The sequence below is a fragment of the Melopsittacus undulatus genome, chromosome 1, assembly GCF_012275295.1.
Source record: "Melopsittacus undulatus isolate bMelUnd1 chromosome 1, bMelUnd1.mat.Z, whole genome shotgun sequence".
Classification (NCBI taxonomy): Eukaryota; Metazoa; Chordata; class Aves; order Psittaciformes; family Psittaculidae; genus Melopsittacus; species Melopsittacus undulatus.
In genome coordinates, this window is record NC_047527.1 from 35,576,407 (window position 1) to 35,599,560 (window position 23,154).

At 38.9% G+C, this 23,154-nt stretch overlaps 1 protein-coding gene across 3 annotated transcripts in view; it reads right to left on the bottom strand.

The window, feature by feature from the left end:
* Positions 1 to 2,298: 2,298 nt before the first annotated feature.
* Positions 2,299 to 23,154, bottom strand: part of SGK3 (serum/glucocorticoid regulated kinase family member 3) — a 60,722-nt gene continuing 39,866 nt past the window's right edge. For all 3 annotated transcript variants that reach the window (XM_034062679.1, XM_031050525.2, XM_005150784.4), the window contains exons 5-17: positions 21,806 to 21,881; positions 16,427 to 16,514; positions 14,469 to 14,521; positions 13,151 to 13,208; positions 12,309 to 12,392; positions 12,089 to 12,220; positions 10,011 to 10,123; positions 9,754 to 9,790; positions 9,556 to 9,642; positions 6,792 to 6,887; positions 5,824 to 5,979; positions 4,643 to 4,732; positions 2,299 to 3,688 (exon numbers count right to left, since the gene is read on the bottom strand). In XM_034062679.1, the coding sequence (XP_033918570.1) occupies positions 3,518 to 3,688; positions 4,643 to 4,732; positions 5,824 to 5,979; positions 6,792 to 6,887; positions 9,556 to 9,642; positions 9,754 to 9,790; positions 10,011 to 10,123; positions 12,089 to 12,220; positions 12,309 to 12,392; positions 13,151 to 13,208; positions 14,469 to 14,521; positions 16,427 to 16,514; positions 21,806 to 21,881 (1,241 nt within the window). In that variant the 3' untranslated portion in view covers positions 2,299 to 3,517. The remainder of the gene's footprint in view (positions 3,689 to 4,642; positions 4,733 to 5,823; positions 5,980 to 6,791; positions 6,888 to 9,555; positions 9,643 to 9,753; positions 9,791 to 10,010; positions 10,124 to 12,088; positions 12,221 to 12,308; positions 12,393 to 13,150; positions 13,209 to 14,468; positions 14,522 to 16,426; positions 16,515 to 21,805; positions 21,882 to 23,154) is intronic.

Sequence of the window (23,154 nt, forward strand, 5' to 3'; positions counted from 1 at the left end):
GCTCATAGCATATGAAAGATCCCATGTAGTTCACAGAACTGGCTTTGGGAGGACAAACAGATCAACATCGGAAATGAGTAACTGAATACTAGTACAACACCAGTGCAGTGCAAGCTCTATTGACTGACAGTGGTACACTGTGGCTGGGTAGATGTGTTTAGTGCCCAAAGCATAGCATTTTAAGCACAAGTTGGAAGATAGTTTATAGTAGAGATTTACATACACAAACACACACACACAGTTTCTTTAGGTTTACTCCTACATGATCAGCAAGTCATCCCTCAAAATGTTCATCAAGAAGGGGTTATAGAAACACACACAGATCCACCATACCTCCCCTCCCTGTGTTCCCCAGGCTAGAAGAGACACCGAACACGACTAGGAAAGACTAATCTATGGCCCAGGTCATCGTGCACTAAATACTGTCATCACTTCAGCTTCACAAAGTCTGACCAGTCCCACTATGGGGATGATAGTGTTCATCGGTGCCCCCCACAGCCAGCGATACCCAGCACCGCCTCCTGGTTTCAAGCTCCTGCCACCCACCCCAGACATCACGGGCGCTGCTTCCCAAGTGCTCTACAGGTTCCTCCACCGCCCTCTTCAGCAGTGTGTACAGAGACCGACCGGGCTGCTCACAGCGCAGCGGGCAGACGGCTGTGGCGCGTTCCCCCTCAGGGCTCCGCTGTAGCCGCGGCAGAGGCCTCTCCCCAGTGGTACCGATGGCCCCGCAGCCCCCGGTCAATGCCGCTCCCTCACGCCCTCAGCCGGGGGCAGCCGCGAGGCAACGGCCCCTCGCGGCCCAGGCGGGAAAGGCGCCCGAGGTCTCCCCACCCCGGCCTCCTGAGGCGCCGCCACCGGGGCCCTGAGGGCAGCGCCGGGTTGAGAACGGCTCCCGAAACCCAGCGGCTGCACTGGTGCAGCTGCCAGGACCTCCCTCTGTTGGAGGACTCTGCCCCATTAAACACGGCTACTGTGGGTGCACGGCCACTGCTTTGCTTCGGCCAGCGCATGAGGCAGGGCACCAGGAAAGCGTCACGCACTCAGTGTAGCAAGTACTAGATACCAATGTAAAACCATTTCCTTTCATTAATAAGCATATTTAACTGCTGCCTATCATGCCAGCCATCTGCAAACTTACCTCACAGAACAGTGTAACTACACTTTCTTCTTCTGTTGCATTTCATTCAGTTTGTGTTTTTAAAACTGCCATACATGTCAGCCAGTCCATCTTGCTGCCTCTCCCACTCCCATCCCATGCCAAAATAAGAGAGCTGGTGCAACATTCCTTTGCTTCCGTGGCATCAGGAGAGGTCTGCTCCTCACAGGGTTGGGATGTACCTCTATGGATGGGAGGAACAACTTCCCTTCACTAAGGACAGGCAAACTAGGGTTTAACCGCCACCATCATCTCAAGAAAGGAAAGAAACCGAACCCTCCCCCCAAAACCCTTCACACAGTCAGGCAGCTACGTACATGACAAAGTGAAAAGTGTGTTACCTTTCCCAGCAACAACTTCTTAAGTATCCCCTCTTCTTCCTATCTCTCTACAATGCTGTACTTCCTTGCCATTAAGGCAGTTACAGTAGCCCCCCAATAATTTCAGTAGTATACATTGAAAATTCAGTATGAGAATGATAGACACTTCCATTTTCACAATCAATTTCTGCTTTCAAGTCCATCAGAAAGACATGGGTTTTGGTGTGTGGTTTGGTCTGTTTGTTTTCTTTTTCCCAAAAAGGGCAATGCTGCTGCTTCCTCATTATTATAATGGCAATAACAGGATTCATGTACTTGCTAGCTGTTCTGAATGTCTGCACAGCTATTTCCAAACCTCTCAAAATTCCAGACCAACACCACAGTACATGAGAGCCAACCCACTACTTCACTTCCACAAACAATGCAGGTCCTTCCTTCCATACCAATGTCAATTCTTACTTCTTTTACCCAATCACTCCTTCCAACACCTCATGAAGCAGCAGCTCAGCACAACGCAGACCAGTTCTATAGGAGATACTCCTCCAGATAAGCTTTCAGCTTCCACTTGTCTAATGTTTCACTGTTGTCATAACATTAATTTCAAAAGAATTAAGATTTGATACACTCTTTTACCCAACATTCTCCATTTTAAACTGACCATGCAATACAGATAGCTTTTCTTTTAGTTAGTTCTTTGTGAAAACTGAGATGATTTAGGTATTGAAACTTATCTTTTACTCATCAGTGTCTTAGCAAACTTCTCTCAAATCAAGGCATTTAACAGAATATATTTATGAACAAAAAACACAAAACACTGAGTAACAGACAAAAATAAGTTGTTATTTACAAGTAGTATACATAATAAAACTACTACTGTGATAGGCATTTATACACTGTAACTGCAGTCAATATTTGCATTGTTTAAAAAAATTTCCTTAAACAGAAATTGTTCAGAGTTAGCCGTTTGTCTATACAGGTGTATGTTATGAGAAGTACAACAGCTTTTCACATTTTTAAAATTATCAGCATAATTTACATTTTTCCCTCCTAATATCAAGTGAAGATTTAAAAATGGTGCAAACTGGAACACAAAGACAAGTAGCTGTGACTGCTGAAATACACTCAATTTGGAACATATTAGTGTTTCAAACTAAATCAGTGAGAAAAATCCCTAGTATTTGGCATGGTCCCCCCTCCACCCACCCCCGACAGGTCAAAGCAAGATAGCCTTTTAAAGTAACAGTGATTATTGCATATTAAATCTTTGGAAAAGCAGAATTTTAACCAAACAAATTTTTAATGTAGTTGAAATATAGATGTATTTATCTCAGGGAAGAAAGAGGAGTAGAACACATGATCAGTAATGTTACCAAATCTATCCAGTTAATTTGTTCCATCCTTGCTTTGACTTATCCCCAATACCTTTGATAATCCAGTGGAGTGAACAGCACTTCAGCAAGTGCAAGAGCAACAATCCAGTTTTATATGACCAACTTTTCATTCTCTAGAAGTTCTTTAAGAATCTGGGTCTTAACTTCTATTAACCCCTAATTTAAGTGCTGACAGGTAAACTAACATATATTTCGAAGTGATATAACAGGGAAAACATTTACCTTTCTTAAACCAGGATATACAAAAGACAATTTGCATAGTTACAATTCAAGCACAAATAGGTACAAAAGCATTTATAAATTTACTAAATTTGCTGATGTTTGTGCCAGTCAAATCTTAGATTAGGTATGAATGTAAACTTGGAAGGGACTGAGGAGAACAGTCAGTGTTTTTTGCTTAAAATATATGTAGAGAATGCTTTTTAAAGGTTTTAAAAAATATTTTCTGCAGCAGGAACAAACAGTTCAAACCCCCCAAAAAGCCGTCCAAAATGCCCAAATTCCTCCTATACAGCAGAGAAAGTTTGTTCATAGGTTTCAAACCTACATACAAAACGAGGCACTAGTTACGCTATTTTGGAATGTGTCCATAACCCTAACACTTCAGTTCACCCCAGGACATCCAAAACACCATGGCTTCTAGCTTCCTAAGAAAACATATCTTCAGAAGGTGGTGCGTAAGAAAATCCAACAAACGCATCATCTGCCTCAAGGACACTGGCATTAACAATGTTGTAATCTGAAGAAACGCAGACAGAGTATGGGACCATTTCTTCTGTAAACACTGCATCAAAATTCCCAATGTCATCTGGTCCAACCTAAAAAACAGAGATCTATCAGCTGTTACATTAATGCTGTGCTTTAAACTTGTGCTTTCAAATTTAACTCTTGAGGCTATGTTGTTCTTGCCTGTTTATGCACAGGAAGTTTAAGGAAGCACACCACAGCATCCCTGGAAACAGCTATTAAAAGCCTGATTGTTTCTTTTGGACTGGAGTTTAGGCCAAAGCTTATACACCTTTATGATCTGATGAACCAGGGAAATACAAAGAAATATATGTCTGTCTTAACTGACTGTTAGGAAGATGCAAAAGCTAACCCCACCCCCCTGAAAAGGAAGCCAAAAATCAACCCCAAACCACACCAAATTGTATTTCTCTCCTTTCCATCAGTAATACTTTAAATGTTAAAATTCCAGCAATGGTACTGTTATTACAATAGATCAGTGACACACCTCAGAGCAAAAGCATAGTAATACTGGGTCACACAAAAGAGACAAGACATCTGAGGCTTCTTCACAAACCATGTAGACTCAACTAAAGGCGATGATCTGATGTGACTTTAAGAACTTCCTTTCCACTGTACTACCATCCTCGCCCCCACCCAAGCTTTTGGACAAGCAGTCACAGCTTGACAAGAGTTTAAAATTGACAGGAAGATAAAGAAAAGCTGCAACCAAGGCTGCATAACTACAAAAAAGCAGGAAACAAGTCTTTCAGAAAGACTTAAAAGTAAAGACTCCATCTTCTTATTTGGTCTTTGCACCCCACAGAAAATGACAGTCCTTTGACAGGAAGGAGCTGAAGAAAACTCTGATATATCAAACTGAGTTTTAAGTAAAAAAGGATGGTATCAACACTCAAAAGTGTGACTGCTCAAAAGGCACTGGAGGGTTCCCCATTCTTCACCATTTTAAAACAAATGTTCTTTGCAAATAAATGAGATCTCAAAAGCAGCATTTTGGCAGCGATGAGCTAGAAGCAGGTACCTACCACATTAGGATTAAATGGCGGTGGGATCTTCTTCTGAAGAAGATCAGTCCAGCTGAGAGATTCAAAGAATGGGTGCTTTTGAATTTCAAGCTGCAGTAAGGAATAAAGATTTTAGATATTTCAGAAATCCATCCCATACATCATAGTAAATACTACTTCAGACTACTACTTCAGACTGCATGCACATAAGGAAGTCCTTCTTCAGTTTGTTTATTCACAGTTTACTTTGCAATAAAAGCTATAGCTGGTAAAACAGCCATTAAAATTTGTTAGCCTGCCTCTGAAAGCTGATTTCCTTTTAAGATTGTATTTTCTGCTTTTAAGTCTTAAAATCAACCACCCTGAAGCCTACCTCAGAGCAAGCACATTTTCTGTTAGTACCTCTGCTCTTGCCTTAGTTTTGTTAGTTTTTGTTATGCAGATCATTGGCTGAGAAGCAGCTGCTTCAGCAACTCTGCAGTATGCTTACTAGATAGGAAGCAGCAAACAGCTATAGTGACTGCTACTATCCTTTCATCTTGGTCCACGTTGTAAGAAAGGACATTATTATAGTCCAAATGCTCTGTTACAAGGTCAGCAGACTACCTAATGTTAAAACTGCAAACAGAAGACTGTGAGGATCTCAATTACTGGATAAACTGCTTCTAGATGTTTCCTCATTGCATAGTTCTGAAGACACCACTTTTTCACATCACCTTCTTGGAAACAAAGTCTTTGTGTTACACTGGGAAAATGATATGATTTTAAGGCTAAAACCAAGCTTCTGTCTGTATGCTGCTAGTGTTCCTCTTTATCTGAAGATTGTGTTTCATGCAGGCAGTTAAACTGACATTACTAGAGAACAGCCTTTTCTTTTGATTATTCCCAGTTTCACTGCAGTGAAACCTACCTTAGTATACCTTAGTGACTACTACACATGGAATTGTGTTCCCTTTGCTGGCTGGTACAGCAACCAAGCTCTAAATATTTCTATCCCATTACAATAATTTCTCTCTTATTGCCAATGGCTTTTAGGGCTTGACCACACTGGTGTCTTTAATGAAGAAACAGAGTAGGAAAACAGAGACAGACATAACAGAGCAATCTCTTCTCTCCAACTATTAAACCTGTGCTATGCACATCAATTTGGTGATGACCCTCTATAAACAATGCAAGGCTTGATAAATTAAGGCATTACATACAAAATCTTCCCTTGCTCCCAGTCTGCTTTGTCGATCTTTCTCCAAAAGCTCTTCCAGGATAGACCAGGCTGTAAGACTGATTCCTGGGCGCAAAACTAGGGGTTTATGAAGAATATTCTCATACATCTCAGCAACATCACGGCAGTAAAAAGGAGGCTAAAAATAAAAATTACACACGAATTTGAAGCCAAATGCAGTGTTCTATAAGAAATACAAACTGCTTGCAGTCAAAAAGAACTCTACCTCTTCTTACACATTAACTTCTAATTCAGCCACCACCACTGCCAGACCTTTATGCTTGATAGCTTCCCCACCCACCTCCTCTTCTCCTAACATGTTCTCACACTCATAAGAAGCCACAGATGCCATCCAGTTTCAAAGCTCCCACTGAACTTCTCTGAAAAGAACCTGAGAGTGGAACCCAAATTTATCTCCCTATTTAAGGTCCTGGAGCAGGGGGAGATGAAACACAGAAAACTAACAGAACAGATTGTTACTGGAATAATTACATATGAGTGAGTAGAAGCAGCACAGTAAGATTTAACTCTAATGCTGCAGCAAGAAGTAGAAAAGCTGGGAGAAACCCATGAAGACTCAAGTGGGAAAAAAAAAGTATTTTATTCATTCCATTATTTGGCAAAATTTTACTTATAATTTTGGAGGGTTTTATTGGGTATTATCACTGCTGATTCAGCTTACTCTCACATTGCCTCAGGTAGTCCCTCTGATTGTCTTCATCTGAGTTCATGTCAAGCAGGTCAGTGGGGAGTAAAATTTTGGACATCAAGAGGCAATGCAGAATCCAAAAGAGAAAAACATGTGCCATGCTAAGTATAAGAGGAACTGTTCATCCATTTAAGTGGGTTGTATCAGTATTTTTCAAGTTAGCATCTTTAACAACATGCCAGGGTTACTTCACATAAAGGGAGAGAAGCAGCCCCTGCCCCTCCCCCATATTAAGTACATACCAGCCCGTAGAGCATTTCATAAAGAACTGCACCAAGGCACCACCAGTCTACTGTGTTGTCATAGGGCTGTTTTTTAATGACTTCTGGTGCAAGATACTAAAATAAAAAATAAACAGAAAAGTCCTTTAGAGCATCAGGGTAGCATGAATAAAACCTAGGTTTTAATCACATCACATTAAACACCTTCAGAAAAAGTTGCTTCATAGCAATTGTATGACTGCTAATTATTTATCTTGTCCTTCAACAAGCCTGGCAAATACTTTGTCACCATTTGGGTATTTATCAAGCAGGAGAGCTGTTTTCCCAACTGAAACAATACTTCCCCCACGCTATTGTTTTGCCAAATTACTTTACCACCTCTATTATGAAACTTGTTCTACATTTCTGACAGCTTGCTGTACTGTTGCAGAGGCAACATCTCTCAGCACACTAGCTACCAGCAGCTTCCTGTGTGCTCCCCATCCAATACATGAACATGAAAGAAGAAGATACTAATTCTGCCTCAAATCTATCGTTCTTGAAAAATGGTATGACCTACATTAAGTTTCAGTGTACATCTCAATGAGGGCATGAATTGTGAGGTGCTACACGACATCCTTGTCTCTAAACTGGAGATACAGCAATCTGATATATGGACCACTTGGTGGATAAAGAACTGGCTGGATGGCTGCAGGCAAACAGTTGCAATCAATGGCTTAATGTCCAACCGGAGACCAGTAATGAGTGGCAACCCTCAGGGGCTGGTGTTGGGACTGATCCTGTTCAACATCTTTGCTGGTGACATGGACCATGGGATTGAGAGCACCCTCAGCAAGTCTGCTGATGACACCAAGCTGTGTGATTCAGTCGATACACTGGAGGGAAGGGATGCTATCCGAAGGGACTTTGACACTCTTGTGAGTGGGGCTGATGCCAACCTTAGGAAGTTTAACCATGCCAAGTGCAAGGTCCTACACCTGGGTCAGAGCAAACCCATGCACAACTACAGGCTGGGCAGAGAAGAGATTCAGAGCAGCCCTGCAGAGAAGGACTTGGGAGTGTTGGCTGATAAGAAACTGAACATGGGCTTGCTTTAGTGTGCGCCCACAGCCCAGAAAGCCAACCGTATTCTGGGCTGCATCAAAAGCAGCGTGACCAGCAGGCTGAAGGAGGTGATCCTGCCCCTCTGCTCTGCTCTCATGAGACCTCACTTGGGAGTACTGTGTGCAGTTCTGGTGTCCTCAACATAAGGAGGGCATGAAGCTGTTGGAACAAATCCAGAGCAGGGCCACGAGGATGATCAGGGGACTGGAGCACCTTCCGTATGAAGACAGGCTGAGAAAGTTGGGGCTGTTCAGCCTGGAGAAGAGAAGCTGCGTGGAGACCTCATAGCAGCCTTCCAGTATCTGAAGGGGGCCTACAGGGATGCTTAAGAGGGACTCTTCATCAAGGACTGCAGTGACAGGACAAGGGTTTTATTCATGCTCACTTCTATCATTCTAGCAGCCACATTCCGAAATTTAATTTACAAACAGATAACAGCATTGTCAGACAAGGCACAGACTGAAACTCACAGTTTAATTAGATCAGTATTTCTCCAACTTTCTGTATGTGTGAGTGCCCTGTAACTCATTTGTCTATAGATGAGTCTGCAAAAATATGAAAAGCAGCTGAAGTATTTTGAAATCAACCACTTCAGCTTTTGCTAACCTTTCACAACCTCTTTTGAGATTTTTATGTGTTGGAACTCACCACGTCATTCGGCTGAGTATTTAGAAACACTGAGAAGATAATTATGCTTTTAGTAGGATTACTAAAGATTCAAATCTAAATCTTGGATTATAAAGACTAATACAAAACTGCTATGTTTAGTCTTGCTATTTTTAAGAATGCATAGAAAGAAACAGCATTATCAGCCTCTTATGTTGCAATTCATGTAAGACCAAGGTAAGTGTGAAGACTAAGCCTCTGAGCATGAGAAAAAAACTCAGATTTTCTGAAACAGATCCAGTTACCTGTGTTCTATGCACTGTCCTTTGAGATTTCTAAAATATTCAAATATTGCTTTCAAGCTTTACGTATTCCTATTCTGATCATAACTAGGATTAGTTGTCATATGTTGTCAACTGCTTCTTTCTTTTTAGTTCAAATGTTTCAGCTAAATACTACTCCTCACTTATCTTCCACTGCCTTCAAAGGCCTTTGCTGTAATTTCAAGTATGTTTATCAAATTATCAAAGCCACTAACACTGACATTTCAGTGAATCCCTCGTGCGTGTTGAAGACCTTCAGATTCTAAATTTTTGAGTGTAGTTTTTTCTCAGTAAAAAGACAGAGTTCAATAAACTTGGTCATCAAGTAAAGGTTCCATGCATATGCAAAATTTACTCAAGACAGATATTAAGTCCCTATAAACTTACTCAAAGTCAGTGGCAGAATATGGTAAGTAGATTCATACTGGAAAATCTGTTGCAGCTGTTATACTAACTGTCCTGTGTCTAGCCAGTGGTTAGGAGACACAGGAGGAAACAGTGTTTGAAGGGGGTTGAAAAAAGGGAGGAAGGAAGAGATGAGCTATGGGGATGTGGGTAGTAAGTAGGAGTAAAAAAGACAAAGAACACATCTGCAGGAAGCTTGTCTTTGGTTTGGTTTCATGGAAGAGCTTGTTAGAAGAATGCAAACCTCCACCAGTACAGAGTATTTGATCTTCCAGTTACACGAATACTAATAACAGTTAACAGTCATTAATTACTAGCCGAAAAACCCACGGAAGTTGTCAACATACTTCTGGTGTCCCACAGAAAGTTGCAGTGGTATCAGAACTTGCAATCCCTTCTTTACAAAGTCCAAAGTCTGTCAACACAACATGACCCTGTTTAAGAAAAGAGTGGTATTTTAAAACCAGAACCTGCTCAAACGTGTGGATACACACTGTCAGTTTAGTGAGTGAACACAGAAAACCAAAATAATCTTGTATACTTACTAGTGAATCCAGGAGGATGTTTTCTGGTTTTAAATCCCTGTTACAACAAAACATAACAAATGTATTAATTCAAAGCAGCAGTCACTAACACAAGAGCCTCAGAGGCAAGCAGTTTCATTCTTCAGCTGAAAGCTTCAGGTTTTGGTGAAACTGTTGTGTTCAAGTTTCCCATAAGATAATTGCATACAGTGGTTTTCACTCACTAATTTGTGCCATTTTGAACTTCTGCAGGACAAGGATACAGATCAGAAACCTACCTGTACACTATATTTATGGAGTGTAAGTAGCCCAGTGCACTGGCTATTTCAGCAGCATAAAATCTGGCTCTGTGCTCAGGAAAGGAACGTTCTCTTTGCAAGTGAAAGAACAGCTGTAAATATGCATATAGTAAATAAAAACATTATAAAAAATCAGGTTAATAACATGTAATTTTAACAATAAAACATTATTTTATTTAGCTGTCCATTTTTTAAGTAAAATGAAATAAAAATTGGGTTTCCTGCATGCTTCTGTCATACCTTTACTTCCTTCCTTTCTTCTCAGAAAGGAACAGATAGTTCAAACATGTAAGGACATTCCTCTAAACCCAAGACTAGTCAAAAGGAACTAGAGTAAACCACTAGGCTGTGAATAAAAGTTGCAAGAGTCAATGATGCAAGATAGCCTCCTAACAGAACATAACCTGGTGTCAGATCAGTAATCTTCCATTTCTGCATAGGCTTGCATTCAAATTTTTGTATGTAAGTATTTGTAGGATTGTATTTTGTAATCACCTAGACATACATCAGTTTGGGAGATATATATTCCAAGCTGACAGCTAATCCACAAACTACACAGAGCTGTCAGGCTTCCAACAGTTTGAGCAGATACGGGAGTCTAGCCAAAGATTAATCATAATCATACAGATTAAACTATACAACCCATTCAACTTCTCAAGATCTTGAGAAAACAGAAGTTTTCTGTTTTCCGCCTACAAAGTTTGGGAAAAAAATAGAAAAAAGCCCTCAGAGCTTTCTGCACACTTCATTCAAATTTGAAAGCTGTTCTGCACTGTGTTTTAGTTTGCCTGGAAGAATGCCAAACTAAACTGTAGGCAGGAACTCAGAGTAGAGCACACCAGGAGCTTGCTAATACAGTTATTTACATCTTATTTAAAGATGACAGTCCATGAGGCAAGAGAAAGGCCCATCTTGTTCCAACTCTGACACTTGAAGGGGTCAGAACAGCAGCTCTAGAAACACCATAAGTACTGATGGCAGGCCATCACCAATATGAACTAATGCAGTTCATATCCTGTTTTATTCAGCATACTTAACATTTGTCTGTGTATATCCAGCTGCACCAACACAATAGGAAGCCCTGAGATATACCGAAACAAACTACATAAATTTCACTCCTTCCCCTGGGCTCTTCCAGCTACCGGAGTTTCATCATCTACAACAGTATCCTGTCTTATCCTTTCCTGTTCTGCTTTAAGCACCTGTAAGACCTTCTGAAGTATATATATTTTACACCAGTAAATTAGCAAAACTGAAAACACAGCAAGTGACAAGACACACAGCTCTGTTCTGTTCATACAATATGATGTTTTCTTCAGTGATGACTAATTTCCTAGATAGGCCCAGGTATATATAGTCTACAAGACCCTCAAAACCTTTTGAAGGAATGGAATGAACATTTTACACCCTCTCACGGGTACTGGTTATTCAGCCAGTTTTTATGTAAGTTTCTTGAGCACTCCTGGAAGTAGTGGCTACTTTGGAACGCAACAGATCTCTAGCTGAAGACAAGCTGCTCCAGAATGTCTTATTTAAACATATATATACTTCCTCTATTTCTTTCACAAGGTTTTCCTCAAGTTACTTAATGGCACTGCTTCAAGGAAAAGAATCTTGAGGTTAAGGCCATTTGGTAGTAAGTAATTAGACAATACAAAGCTGCAGAATAATCTGAAAGGTCCCAATAATACCAATGTAGTAAATTCAGTTGCCAGTTTCTTTCCTTCTACTTTCAAAATACTGGCATCTCAGCTAATGCAGATGCAAAAGGAAAAGACAGATTTACATGGTGAAAAATGTAACAACATAAGATTAATTCATAATAAAGGCAAACTTAAGTATATATAAAATACAGTATTTGTATTTGACAATCATGAATAAATTTGGGAATAGAGTTGGATGAGAAGAGGAACAGGGTCCGTACAGCTACAGAAGTCTGTACTGATAGCAGATAATAATAGGATTTGGAGAGAGAGCACCCATTGTAAAGGATCACTCCATCCCTCCCACAGAGAATTAAAAGAGAGACTCAAACCCAAAACACAACTACCACATACCTCTCCTCCATTAACAAAATCCAGGACAAAGTAAAGCTTTTCCGTTGTTTGGAATGAGTAATGTAATCCAACCAAAAATGGGTGTTTCACATTTTTCAAAAGCACATTACGTTCAGCCATAATATGTTTTTGCTGTAAGGAAGTAAAAGATCAGTAAGTAAACAGGAATAATTTTGAAACTAATGGAAAAAGGGAGGTAGGTGGGGAAAGAACATTTCACCTCTTTCCTATTAAGAACAATTTTTTTCTGCAGCACTTTGACAGCATAGTATTTCCCATCCAGTTTTCGTTTTGCAAGAAGAACCTGTGAAATTCAGAACAAATGAAGAAATGTGACTGTTGCAGTTCACATTCTATTAGTAATAGTTCCACAAGTTCATTATAACTGGGAAGTATTCATGCTAGTTTTTTTACAATATACTTTCTTTGCCTCTAATACAGTCAACCATCAATGTAATCACCAACAAAGTGAGCTTAGAGCTCAGTAAAAAACAGTCATGAAAGACTGAATAACATATATATTCATCAAGTCATGGAAAATCAATCAGTTTCAGCTGTTTTTACAAGTTTTAAGAATAATTTAATGAGAAACAACTTGAAATTGGAAACAGACTTCAAAAGAGATTCTCTGTTGCATCTTTGTAGAGTATCAGTAATTAATTCACTTTTCAATGGGCTGTTGCCCACATGGATCCACTGCATTAGGGGTTTGACAAAACATCCCATGCCAACAAAGGGAAATGCACAATTCAAACTCCAGCTGCTGCATAAGCACAGGGGTACCTCCCTTCCTCTCTGCGTGAGAGGATCCCTGTTCCTCTCAATGAGAATGGGAAACACTCCCATTTGCTACTCCAGAAAAGTGACTGAGGCAGCCAACTGCCATACCAAGTAAGAAATGTCAGGGCTTTAAAAAAGCAGCAAGAGGGATCAAATAATACAGTTTATATGCAACCCTAGACTGATACCACTTCCAAAACCTCTAGCCAAGTCTAGCCAACAGTCATTATGCACAAGACTCCAGCTAGCACCAGGATAAGACATAGTAATAAGAAAACTCACCTTGCCAAAGCTGCCTTTCCCAATAACTTTCAGGAAATCAAAGTCTGTTGGCTTAGCACTGAAATATATTTAGGAATAAAAACAGGTGACCTGAGAGGAAACTACAAGCTTTATAGCTGTCCAGCAATGTAGTGTAGTACGTGAGTGGTAATGCAAGCACAATACTCTGTTAGCACCGTTGTTTATTCTTCATTCCACCTAACACCCACACTTCAGCAGACCATCACTCAGAGACAATGACTCCTCTTCATTTTGCAATTTCATTTTCCTCCAGGGAAAGTGCTCAAGTTGCATCCTTTGAGTTTAAGGTTAAGCTACAAAGGATCAGCAAGACTGTTCTTTTATTCTCCACAGTCTAGTTCCTTGTAACTTTTAAGTGCATTTCCCCATGACTTTTCTTAGAGCTTTTTTTCTCATTTCCTAAGGGCTCAAGCTTACACAGGGAAGGAAGAAGGGACTAGGTTTGTTATTTATTCTCTTTGTTTATCCCTTCGTTCCCTCCATCCATTCCTTCCTCATTTTAAATTACAGCAAGAGGAGGGAGGTTTTGAGGAGTATTTCACTCTCAGTTTTTCCACTTCCCATACCACCACTCCTTTCATTTTTCCCAGGATTCCCTCTTTCCTAAATACAATTCAGATATATTTTTGTCAGCAAACAATTATCCATATTTTCAAATTCCAAACCAACAGTTACATGACCATACACCTCTCCATTTATTTCCCCTGAAGGGAAGTACTCTTAAAGTTAATTTCGTACTGCAATCTATTAAGCATTTCCTCCTGTTAGTCCAGGACAAATCTGTGACGAAAGCAAAACCAAAATAGCAGTCATCCCCTACATGAGAAAAGCACAGAACTGAGCACAGATCCACACAGATCTGAGAACAGAAACTCTGTAGAAGACACCAGAGAAGCAAGTTATGACTGCAGTAACTAGGTTTGCCATACATTATATCAAACTCATTTCAGCAGCTGTTCACATTCTGAACAGTTCTTGGACCACTCCCAGGACAGAGAGGTCATCTTTGCTATAGCATCCTGAAGTAGGAGGATAGCAGACTAACAAAATCTGAAGGTGAAAAAGAAAAAGAATTGTAAAAATGGTTGCTTATTTAGCACAGGAGTTAGTGTTTTGCTTCCTCCTGAGCAGTGCAAATTAACAAATAATGGCATATGCCCAAAGAACTTTCATTACTATTAACAATTACACTTGGTCTAACTTTGCTGGGTTTAAAATTAAATTCAATAAATGTCACTGAAATAAAAATTTTACATTAAATCAAATTATGTTTTAATTCAATGGAAATGAAACCTACTGAGGATTTCCAGATGGTCCCAAGTTGATATTCTGTGAGGTAGAGTTGATATTCTGTGAGAGAGACAAAGAGATTTATTTTTAATATATTTTTTCCAAGTTATCTTAGAAACCAATACTAATTTCAAAACACTCCACTAATTTGCTCAATCCATACTTTACACTTGTTAAGGAAATCTAAGATCCACATTAGGAACCTTGTAAATTGAAATATCAGGCCATCATTGCCTTTTCACAAACTATTTCTACACACATCACATTCCAAGATGAAGGTCATACAATAACTGTATCCAGATTGGGAATTAAAATTTACAATCATTTCAACAAACAATTTGTTCCTCATCCAGAACTGAACCCTTTCTGTATTTGCTCTAGGAATGTATTTTCTACCTTTTATTCTAGATTCTCCAAGATCTTAGCAATAAAATGATTTCAAACCCACACGCATTGTTTATGCAGGAGTAAATAAGGAAAGACACAGTGTTTTTAAAAACCGAAAAGTGAACGTTATCCCCACCCCAAGAGAAACATTACCCATCTGTTCTGACATTAAAGGTTAACTCAGTTCCAGAGATGACATGAATCCTACCCAGTACACACCCAGACACAATGTGTAAGTTACAGGGAGAGGAGAAAGCCACTGGCATTTAAGTAATTTTTCTCAATTTTATTTTTATTTAAAAAAGGAGTATTTGTACTCTCATTGTGGTTTTGGACTTTATCAGAAAAGGATAAACTGCATTCAAATACAAGTTACCTGGAGACAGGCTCGGTTCATAGGCATCACAAAAGCAGTACTGCTCCAGAAGCAGAGAATTCCTTGACCACAGTGCTGGGTGCTACTATTCACCAGTAAGAGCCAATCACAGAATGAGACTGGTCAGTTTTTAAAAATCTACTATATGAAAGACTTGTCTGTTTGCTCTGAAGGCTTGGTTTTCTTCCTTATTTTTCAACTTCGTCATTTACATTAACTATGGGAAGGTGAATTTTCTATCGAATGTATGATCTAGGCCACTCTGCATGAGCCTTCTTCATATTTTGGATTCTGGTGTGGCACGACACATCATTAATTTTTGGCTGCAGGTTTTGATCATTCCATGTTGCCTAAAATACCTTTCAAAGGATGAGGAAACTGGTATTTCAAATTAGATTTTTGCTGTCTGCTCACAGTACTGTCAAGCACTTACAGAAAAGACAAAAAAAGCAGCAAAGACTGGCATCTTTGGAAGTGGAACCTTCAGGAAATACCTGATCACAAACCAAAATGACAACTTTTACACCTTTAAAGAAGGCTAAGTAAGAAAAGTACTAAGATTACATCTGTATGTCCAAAAGTAAGCCATGGAGAAAACAAGCTTAAATATGGCTTGAAATATTCCTAAAAATACTCCTTCTCTCAAACAGCACTGTTTCTAAAGGCTGTAAACTAACTTCCAAAGAATCCACCTAGTGACTTTTGTGACAAGAGAGGCATCAGACATCCCACAGTGTTACATGTGAAATGAAATCAAACCCATCCTTGCTCCTAAGTGACTTTAAGGAAGACTGCATTTATCCCCCTGCATCATATTTCTCCCCCTCTTAAAAAAAACCCAACACACCCAAGCAAACAAAAAGACAATTAAACATTTAGTCTCCCCTGCTCCTTGCCAGATATTCTTAGCAAGAATCTTTGAAGAGATTGCAAAAGCTGTGACAGCCAAGCTATGACTAAAGCTGTGTTTCTTTAACCCATATAACAAGTAGTGAAGAAGCAAGACAAAACTCACAATCTCTTGTACCCCTTCTCTGTGGTTCACATATGACAGAAGAATATCTTACACCCCAAAGTGGAACAGATTTGTTTAAAAGAGCACAGAGCAGACTTACTGTGAAACCAACTAGTAATTTTCAGTATATAATATACCTAAGATTGCTGTCAAATAGTTAAAATTTAGACAACTGTTCTGTTGTTACCTTCCGACTGCTCCTTTCATCTTCATCTTCAGATGGATCTGACTGGTGTTTTGGGTTATCCATTTGAAGGAATGCTCTGACATCTGGGCTACAAACACAGTTAACTTCATTAACGCACTGATAATCTGCATGATTTTCAGCCATAACCATAGGAAGCATTGGGTTAAACAGCAGCATACAGAGGAGTTACTCATCACAAAGTTTTACAATTAAGTTCTGGCAATTAAGGACTGTGTATAATAAATGCTTTTATAGCAACATAATTCAACTGCTGTACGTGTTGCATACAGCACATAAAATTTTTCCCTTGCAAAACCCAGACACATTAAAGTATACGTATGTGAAGACTTCACAAGGAAATGCTCCACAGAACAGCATTGAGGTAATTGTTAGAAGAAAGCATGAGTTCTAACTGGCCAGCAACCACCAGGAAAACAGCTGTCTTTCAAGAAACTGAGAAGTTTAAAACCATTTGTAGTTTTCCAAAGTCAATGAAATAGTCCAACATCATATAGTAGAAAATGCATATGTAGCCTGCATCCCAAAGAGATATATGGTCATTACATTCCTGTCTCCATTCACTTTTAAGTGGAAGATGCTGACCTGGTATTCAGAATGCATTCTGGCTTGGCACTGACAAGACAACGTTAGGAAATCCTTCCCGTCAGCTGCAGGACACAAACGCTATCCTTCAGGAACCAGCAAGAGAGACTACAGGCTTCCTACAGTACTTAAGGAGATGCCTTCCAAACTTCAGCATTCGTTTCTAGCTGCTGCCTTGGTGAGGGCCAGGGGAGGAGGACTGGGAGAATGTAGGGAAAGTAGAAGAATTCCAAGAACCCACTTCCAGTAAGCAAAGCTTACTCAACAGTAATTCAAAAGAATGTACTGTCTTTCTTAACCACTACAGAGTGAGTAAAATATAATGTACTACAGGTGAGGCAAAATTAATGCCTAAACAGATGGATATCACATATAGGCTATATACCATCTGAAGAGATTACTGAATCTATCAAGTTCCATCAGTTCACTAAAAGGTAGCCTGCTTATCAAGGAGGAAATCTTACCTAAATTTCAGAGATTAAGTTCTTTGATAATGCCTCGGGGCAGCCACTCATAGGAAACTCTGCATGAGCCATTCAGTAAAAGAAAAGCACTAGTTTACTATAGAGCTGCTCTTTTATCCCTAGTACATAAAGCTACTCTATTTTACATGTAAGAAACAGATATACTTGCTTTGCTATTTTCAATCCATTTCACCCTCCGCACTTATGGAAAGTGAGGATCAGCAGTAAGAGACGAACCATTTCTGACATATCCCCAGCTCCTGTATTATCATATTAGCACTACTCATTACTGAACGCAACTAATATCCTATATACTGAAGTTCCCAGTCTCCATCGCCCACATTCTATATTCCTAAACCCTACTTGAAAGATGTTTGCTACCTTCAGCCTTTCAGGTCTCAAGAACAAGGCTGTACACACAATTTTCCACTATCATTTCAGTTTAATTCCTCCCATCTTATATGAACTCCAAATTCTGATCTACTTCAGAGCCTCTTCTGTGAGTCACAGAAGACAAAAATCACTGTGGTTTGAACATTGTAGTAATACTGGCTCACGATGCAGCAATTTAAGTTTCAGAATCCTTGGTTATCATAAAATCAAGAATAAAGAGTTATGGTTAACACTTTTCACTAGACAGAACAACAGAACCAGATCTTGATTACCTTTCAGCATTAATTATTCTGGACAAGTGGCTGATTTAATAGAGCATGTTGTAATACAGCTCAAATAGTTACTATAGTAACTTTGTCCAGGACTGAATTCACAGCAGGAAAAAAAAAAAAAGTAAAAAAATACATTCACAGTAAAAGGCTGCTGTACAGTTGCAGAGTATTCAATCTCCACAATGCACAGCAGCCAGGAGTATAACTGGTCAATGTTACATCATTCACATTTGCAATTTTAAAAGCACTGCAAAAAAAGTAGTGATTAAAAGAAAAAGCTTAATTTCTTAGCCGACATTGCGGCATGCTAATACATGCTATATAGATTGGTAGGACTTCTATGCTGTAATAGCTCAGATGTATTAACTCAATATATTTTAAAATACACTGGAACTATTCCTAAAATAACCTCACAGGAAATTAAAAGGATCAAGAAAACAGTTTAAAAGGGATGCTCAATACACATTGTACATATACTACCACCAAAAGTCGATTTTGCTTGGATTTTTATGACTGGATAAATTTAGTTTATGGATTTTCTTTGAGATCATGAATGAATGTCAAGCTCCACCTAAATGCAGTTCCTTCTGTGACAGTAGTTCTGCATTAGCCTTCCTGAAGATACATACAAAGCCACACAAAAAATTTTGGACACACAGAACTATGAACAAGCCCAAGAGGTCACACAGATTTTGCAGCAAAATGGTAAAGTTAACTGCCAGTGACACAACATTTAAGACACTTTTTTTAAACTAATGGTGTCCAGTAAAACACTGCTTTTTTACAGAAAGCAAAGGCTCAAAAAGCCATAATGTACAGTTAACATTTTAAAAGAGCACAACCAATGTAATGCAAGGCTTGCTGTCCCCGCTGTGGACTCCAAGATCTTACAATCCAGGGGGTTCAGATTCAGAAACCAGAAAAATCCAGCCACTGATTTTCTTCTAGGGAACAAACACAGAGCCCTGCTTCTCACTTAAAAGAGCTGATAACTCATTTCCCCACAGAGGTGGCAGGGTATTGTCATCCTTGAGCTCTTCAAGTGTTATGCAAATGTTCTCATTTTCATTAAGGCACTACTTTGGACTTTAAAAATAACTGTGTTACATCTTTAATGCATCCTCTATTATACATTTGGATTAAAACAGATTTTCTTTGGAAGTGTTCTCACAATTATATTCATTAATTTTCCCATGAAGACCTACCTTTGAGGGGGCTATCAGCCCTATTTCAATAGTTGCTCAGTGATTTAAGAGGCCTCACAATGCTCACAAGTAATGAACTCCCAGCTCCCAGTCAAGACATCACTCAGCAAGAGGAGCACATTATCAGGTCTCTATCACTCCTGCATCTGCTTTCTATCCACGAGAGCAAGTTCTCTGTCAAATACAGTTAGCTGCATAAATGCAGCTTGAAGCTAGTACTCTTAATTCCCAATTAGGTCTAAGCCAATGATCCATCCTGTCCCATATTCCACCTGACAGCGATTGCAGGAAAATCTTCATCAACTGCCACAGGGTCTCTCTAATAACCCTAACACATTTTTAGGTTTTGGGTGGTTTTATTACTGAGCAGAAAGGTTTGGCTTCAATACAGTATCCCACAAACACACCAGACCCAAGAACCAAGTCCACTGAAAGAGAGAAAAAAAACACAACAGACAATCCCACCCCTCTCCCTGAAACACTGCTGTAAGGTTCAGAGAACAATATAAACATTACGATCTTGGACACACTGAACCTGACATTTGTGCTTTTCAATTCAGATGTTCAGGTGCCTTCACATCCAGAAATGAGGACATCACCACCAACCATCCTCTGTTTTTTAGTGAAACAGTTTTCCTAGGCAGGAGTTAAAAACAGGACATCCTGATACTGGTTTTAATGCTTAAAAGATGTAGTGGAAGGTGGACTTCCTTGAAGTTTTGTGAAAATGCATATCCCCCTATGCCTTCCTTGTATATTATTAACTTTACAGAAGTGATTTTTGCTAATATCAAACTTAATTAGCACATTAAAGCAAAACAATCTAAGAAAGTAAGGATGCTGACTATCTGTGAAGACTCAGTCACCACATATTCCTTGAGCAGCTTCTAGCACATTTAAAAAACCAAGACAAATTCAGTCTCTATTTTGTTTTTATTTTATAACTATGTCTAATAAGCTTTATATTGAACACACTTTCAGCAACACCAAAACACATTGTAAGACCTACTCCTTAATACTGGTTTAAGTTAGTTTTAATGGATCAAACAGGCTAAGTGCAAAGCTAAAGAACATCAACTGAGCTACAGATGTATTTGAATGTAAAACAATTTTAAAAGCTCACAAAATTTAAAATGGCAAGGTGAATTTGAAGTTTGGCTTCTTTTTTTATCTTTTTTTTTAAGCATACAATTCTGTGATGTGCACAGAAACTGCCATTTTACCTATGGAGACCAAATACATCAGGTTTTGAAACAAACTATTGGGATATACTAACAACCAAACAGGGAAGGGGATTGTGATAAATAAAACCAGTGTCCTTTCCTAATGTAACAAAACAGATTAGCTTTCAATAATTAGTTATTTTAGAGTGTTTTCTCATCTTCCCCAAGAACACTATGATGACCACAAGCCTCACAGTATTTGTTCTAGTGGAAAACTATTCCACCATAATTACTTGGTTGCAAAATTTTTTCCACTTCTCACAGGGAAAGATATAAAACGTTCCTTTCTCCCCAAAAAAGAAAAAAAATACACATTTTGGGTTAATAGGACATTTAAATAGTTCCTTTATTGGAAAAAAAATTACTTTGACTGCACGCTGCAGCAATACTGTTTAAGGGTTCTTTTCTTTCCTGTGGGAAACAGGCAGTTTAACAGTTGAACACACAGGCTGATTAAACAAAGCATATGTGTTACAGACATTTATTCAACACTAAAGCCAAACATAGAGCTTTACTATTTTACCAGTTCAAGCAACACAGAAAGCTGCACAGATTTAGTTTAAATTTATTAGGTATAGATTTAAATGAAAATGAAAATGCAGTTTAGCCTCCAGATAAATTCACACACGGAAGTGTTATCTTCCAGATTTAACTGGAGCTGACTCTAGCATACCATCACTTCTTACTCATCAGCAGGACACTGATGGAGGTTAACACATCTGCATTCTTCTCATGGAACAGGTTATGTGCAAGCTTATTCATTTGCTTTAGACAGGCAGCATGGTTACCCCCAACAGCCTAAGCAAGCTGATTAAGCTATTTTGTTAAAATGCTTACAAGTTCTGGAGCACACACATGAACTCCTCTAACAAAAAAGTTCAGACAGTGACTTACAGCAACTTAATAGCAAGTGACAGCAGAGCTGTTAAACAGGACAGCCAAGGGCAAAACAAACACCTGCCCTACAGCAACAGTTTACACTGCAATTGGCTCCCCTTGAATTAAGATCCATTAACTGCCTCCCAGGTTATTTGTAGATCAGTTTTCAGAAAACAAAAACATTTTTATACTGTTCATCAGCCCATAGTAAAGTTTATTTTATTTAGAGCACCAAACATGAAAATTACATACTTTTAACCAGATAACTTATTTTACAACTTTGTATTGACACCTCACGTATTTTATACAGTCCTTATAAAATAGAAATGAAACTACTTACTGGTTGCATAGCTCCGGCTGTCTAACTAAATTTTGAATGAATTCGTTCAGTCCTGCTCTTCTCTGTTTAATAAAATCTGGAGAAAAAAAAGGTAAGATAGATTTATTAGAAGGATCAGTCAGCTTGTGGAAAATACTTCATTTTCAAATGTAGGGTTTTTTTAGGACTTAAACAGCAGTTAAAAAAAGAATGCTTCACGACTGGTTCAGAAAAGGATTGGTTCTACATGTGAAAAATCACAAGCTTAACACATTCAAGTGAGGTGAAAGAACAAATTTCAGTTTCTCTGCAACTCTACTAGAAAATGTAGAAAGCCAGTTGGATTAGAACTGTATTGAAGTGCTTCGAGAACAGCGTGTAAGCACAGCAGGCTAACCTGTGCAGCCTTTGTTGTGTTGGTGAGCCCTTCAGGACCCAATTCTGTTCAAAACCCACAAAACACAGGCAAAACCTGTTATCAGCTGCACAAATCAAGTTTTTACAAGAACAGTCCTACCAAGCAGCATATTTCCATAATATATGTATGGCAGTGAGAAAGTTGCACAGCTCATCCCGCCAGCAGGAACTCAGATGGAACCATTAAAGGCAACTAAATAAAATGCTTTATTTTCTGTCTTGAACATAATCTCTGATACTAAAAAAGTAATCCTCAGCATCTCCATCCTCACCTAAAGCTTAAGATACATAACTTTCCTTTAGCGATATGGAAAGATACACAAGGGATTTAAAACTCTTTAACATGAAATAAAGTGCAGAACAGGATAATCTTGTCTTTCATTATTCATGTCAACAACAAGTTGTACAGAAAAAGCCTATTTTATTCATGTGCTAAGGTAACTGTCATATATAAATTGCTAACCACTGTTAAAATTTTAAATTAAAATTCAATTTCAATTAAAAACTGTATTTCAAATACTACAAAAAAAATGTTTATATTGTTCCAGGGATATAATCCCTCAATCCTTGTTCAGGTATTTAATAATCCCAAATTACTGACATAAAGCAGGAAGGTAAACCTGCATAAAGATGTTATGGGAGTCACCAACATCAGCAGTTTCAATATGGTGTATGTATAGTACCATCAGCCACTGTAAGGCTACAGAGCTACCCACATTGTTGAAGATAAAACACCTGCATCATGTCAGCACAAATGTATTCTGTCATTTTCTAGTTCTGTATTCTGATTGGTTTCAATGGTTTCCCTCTGCCCTACTTCTGACATTAAACCCAGATTAATTTTGAAATAACATAAGTGACAATAAAAATGAAGCATTTAGATGACAACCTATGATATAACAGTATTTTTGGTAGACTTTGGGAATAGGGATATGGAAGTTTCTCTCTACCAC